At 55.6% G+C, this 3735-nt stretch overlaps 2 protein-coding genes across 3 annotated transcripts; both read left to right on the top strand.

The window, feature by feature from the left end:
- Nucleotides 1-41: 41 nt before the first annotated feature.
- KVP18_004557 (uncharacterized protein) lies at nt 42-2292 on the top strand (the record flags this gene model as incomplete). 2 transcript variants are annotated; one of them, XM_067957278.1, is made up of 3 exons in its annotated part: nt 42-872; nt 900-1673; nt 1702-2292. In XM_067957278.1, the coding sequence occupies 3 exons, from the start codon at nt 42-44 to the stop codon at nt 2290-2292; spliced, it is 2196 nt and encodes a 731-aa protein (XP_067811294.1). The 2 variants fall into 2 exon arrangements, with proteins under 2 accessions (XP_067811294.1, XP_067811293.1); XM_067957277.1 differs by having other exon boundaries at nt 42-1673.
- Nucleotides 2293-2571: 279 nt separating this feature from the next.
- On the top strand, nt 2572-3152 carry KVP18_005250 (uncharacterized protein; the record flags this gene model as incomplete). Its single annotated transcript, XM_067949649.1, has 3 exons — nt 2572-2692; nt 2721-3000; nt 3029-3152. The coding sequence occupies 3 exons, from the start codon at nt 2572-2574 to the stop codon at nt 3150-3152; spliced, it is 525 nt and encodes a 174-aa protein (XP_067811295.1).
- Nucleotides 3153-3735: the final 583 nt, after the last annotated feature.

Here is a 3735-nt window from a genome sequence, read left to right as displayed (position 1 = left end):
AGATCACCTTCATCTTGCGACATGTGACTGGCTCGTCCACCATGAGCCTAGGGCTATCTCTGCTATCATACGTGGCCGCGCCAGCCCCTATGAAGGTGCACCAACAGCTGGATCGATCACTGAGACAACCCCCGGCGTGGGACTTCGCTCCCCTCATCAGCGTGAGACCCAAAGACGTCTCCGCGTACCGCGCCTCTGTGGATTCACTTATCGCTCTGGAGTACCTCGTGTCTCTGCTGTGTCACCAGTACTTGGTGCCCAACTCGAGTCCGATGACGAGCGATAACCTCCCGCCGCTGGCGCTTTGGCGCCTCACGCTCTTCCAGATTGAGAGCCTACTCCGCACCTATCTGCCTGGAGGGAGTAAGCTCGAGACGGACACTGTGCCAGGCGTGGAAGAAACATTCAGGCAGGCGTACAAAGCTACTACGGGCGTCGACGCTGAGCAGCTGCCGGAGTCGCTGCTCTCTGTGTTGCCAGAAGTCGTCAGGCTCGAGAAGCTCGACGGCCGAGCGCTCATCTTCGTCGAGCGACTACTGGTCGCCTCGCTGAAGCTCGTTTACCGGTGCGCAGACGCTGACGTGCCGGCGTATATGTCCAGCTCGCTTGTAGCACTGCTATGCAACGTGGTCTACATCCACCCAGCACTGATTGTGCTCAACCGCGAGCGGTTGGTTTCGGCCGTGACGAGCATATGCTCAGACGTCTCCAGCGCTTTCCACAAGCTCACTTTCGCCGACGGCAGGAGCACCATGCGTGCTCCTGCCGATGTCATCCAAGGCCTACTCCTGCGCTGCGCGCCGCTGGAGCTCCCTACCTTTCGGTTGTCGCAACAAGCCATGTTCTCCTTACCAAACCACGGTCATGGATCCGTAAGTGCTAGACTTCTAATCACACAGACGGAGCAGTTCACGCTTAGCGTAGAACACAGCCTCAAACTGGCGAACAGCATTGACTGGGCCTCTCCCGGCGCAGCGCGTCTGCTGCAGGCCGCGATCTCGACGGTAACCGCACATCTCATCGGCGGCCTGGATGACGCGTCGGCGGAGCTGGCGGTGCTGGTGGTACACTCATTGCAGGCCCTGTCAGCTCTCGCTGCCCTGACGACCTCCCTTCCGGATCCGGGTTGTGAACGCATGATCTGCCTTTCCGTGGTGGCCGTCGCTGTAGCAGCCAGTCGCCTCAGCTCGGAGGCGTATCAGCACCGCGCTGTATCGGCTGTGACAGCCTGCGCGACGCACCTCATCTCCAAAGCCAGTGACCTAGGGGATGACATTCATCTGAGGTCTGCTATTCTGCGGACGGCGCTGCTGCCGGCCTTGCTTAACGAGGCCGTCAGCCCTCTCAGCGAGGCGTTCGCCAGCGAGGCCAGTCTCGTGTGGAACGGGGATGCGCCTCCTCTGGAGAGGGCCTGGATGGCCGGTGACGTCTCTGAATCCATATTCCTCCTCTTATCTCAGCAGTCACCACTGGACTCGGTACGTCAGCGTGCCTCCATTGCCAGTGTGACCTTCAGAATGGCGTTATGCATCCTCGACTCATGTACCAAACTCCTACTCTCTGGAGAAGACCAGGAGAGCTGGGAGCCTTGCATCATGTCCACTTTGGATTGTCTGGTGCTGGTCGTGGACGCACTTGTGGAGCTCATCAAGGACGAGAGAGTCCCTGGAGAGGTGAGGGGCCGAATGTTTTATCACTCAGCACACGGAGGCTTTCTTGGAGTATCTGAAGAATCTCCTGCTGGTGTTTTCAACGTCACCGTTAGTCTGCGACTTCGACGACGGACTGCGTGGAGGGCATTGCTCTTTTGAGGGACAACGGCTTGTGGTGCAAGCCGTTGAGGGTCTCGCTGACCGTTTGCAGGTCACAACGGCATCTGTATCGGATCCGCTGTCTCTGGTTAAGGAACAACCACAAGCACAACAGCGAACCAAGCTGGAGCTCTCTGTGAGGCTTCTCTCGATCATGTCCCATCTGATTGGACCTTCGCTGAGTCCTGTCGTTCTTCGCGACTCTGTAGTACTACTGCTGGAAAACACGGCTCAACCCCCAGAGCCAGCCTCTCCTGAGAGAGGATCTGAGCAGCGTCCACCCCCGCCCCCTGAAGACCCCCCTGCAAACTTGAGTGACGAGCACTTTGATGATGCTCCTGCATTCTCTAATGAACCTCATGCAGATCCCTCTCAGCCCCCCCCTGCCGGAACTCATGCTGGTGTGGCATGGCCAGTGATCGATGGGGAACCCACTGATTTGCCTGCTGAGACTGAAGTAACAGACAAGAATACAAAGTGAATTCGCCTGGGATGACGTGTAGAAAACCCTATTTTTCTGAATGAAGTAGATGCCGACCAAGACCAGAGGCAGCAAGGCACAAAACAACAGAAGACGCAGACCAGGCGACAATATCGCCCCTTCTGTAAGTGATACGGGATAGATCTCACGAAGATTCGGAATACCCGCCTGTGTATTCGATTCCTTCAAGGTCAATGCGCAGATAAGAAATGTTCGTTCGCGCACGGACTGGAGGAGCTGCGCGACAAGCCTCGACTCGAGAAGACGCGACTCTGCCACATGTACGCGTCAGAGGGCACGTGTGCCCATCATGACTCGTGTCGCTACGCGCACGGGGAAAGCGAGCTGCGCTACACGCTTGACCTGTACAAGACAAAGCTCTGTCCTAAGTACAACAGTGGTGGGTTCTACTGGTGTCCTTTATGCAGGAGAATGTCGTAGCTCCAAGTGTCGCTTTGCTCACGGCGAGGTGGATCTTCGGCGCAACCGAAAACCGAAGAAGAAGCGCCTCGCGACCAGGGCAACCCCAAGCACGGCCCCTAGCCCCGCCAATGAAACGAAGCAGCCGCTAGAAGCACACCCCCCCGAGGACAGTTCTACCTGCCCCGTGACCCAGAACGCGATAGACCTGCTGCTTGCGCATGAGGGATTCTATCCTAGCGCTCCCTACTGCTACTATCCAACTGGCGAGGCACAGCCGTCCGAAGGGTGAGTTCCTACCGCATCCCCAACGCAGTTTTTCAGCTTTTTTCGGGTCGTCTGTGCCCACAAGTGATTCCGTCGATGATTCTCCAGACCAAGTGCACCTCCGTACACTGTTGAGCCTTCTAACTGATGAAGGTCGTGTGGACGTGTTTTGATTTATAACACGAAGAAGATTCTGAACGTTTTGTGTGAATAATAACGTACACACAACCTCTAAGGTTGAGATCGTCGTGTTGCTATGCACTGGTGAGGGCCTGGTGGTTCATGTCAGCGGTTCAAAATTTTTAGTACCTTCAAAGTAATGAATTATGTGGACTGCTTCAAGATTTTTATTACCCTTCAAAGCAATGAATTATGTAGATGCTGAGCAAAAGAATGGTGACTTGAGCTGCCTCACAGAGAACACGTTAGTGTGCAGCAACTGAAAATGGCAGGCCTCCCGCCGTTATGTGCGAGCACTTGACCGAAGTTGAGATTGTATGACATGGAGGAGAACGAGTTTGTTTCCGATGTAGTCTAGGCGGTTAGGCTGCGCGTCCGTGCGACCCGGCTTCGAGTTCCGGCGTCGGAGTTTTATGGAGATCCATTTCAACTTGTGACAAGCAAGTATGACATGAAGGAGTACGAGTTTGTCTAGGCGGTTAGGATACACGGCTTTCACCCGTGCGACCCGGGTTCGAGTCCCGGCGTCGGAGTTTTTATGGAGATCCATTTCAACTTGTGACAAGTAAGTATGAC

Source organism: the organism of the source record quoted next (genome assembly GCF_019968955.1).
Source record: "MAG: Porospora cf. gigantea A chromosome Unknown PgA_NODE_2295_length_3735_cov_378.75, whole genome shotgun sequence".
In the NCBI taxonomy this organism is placed as follows: Eukaryota; Apicomplexa; class Conoidasida; order Eugregarinorida; family Porosporidae; genus Porospora; species Porospora cf. gigantea A.
Note: the sequence above shows the minus strand (reverse complement) of the source record. Positions and strands in the feature narration are given on the sequence as shown.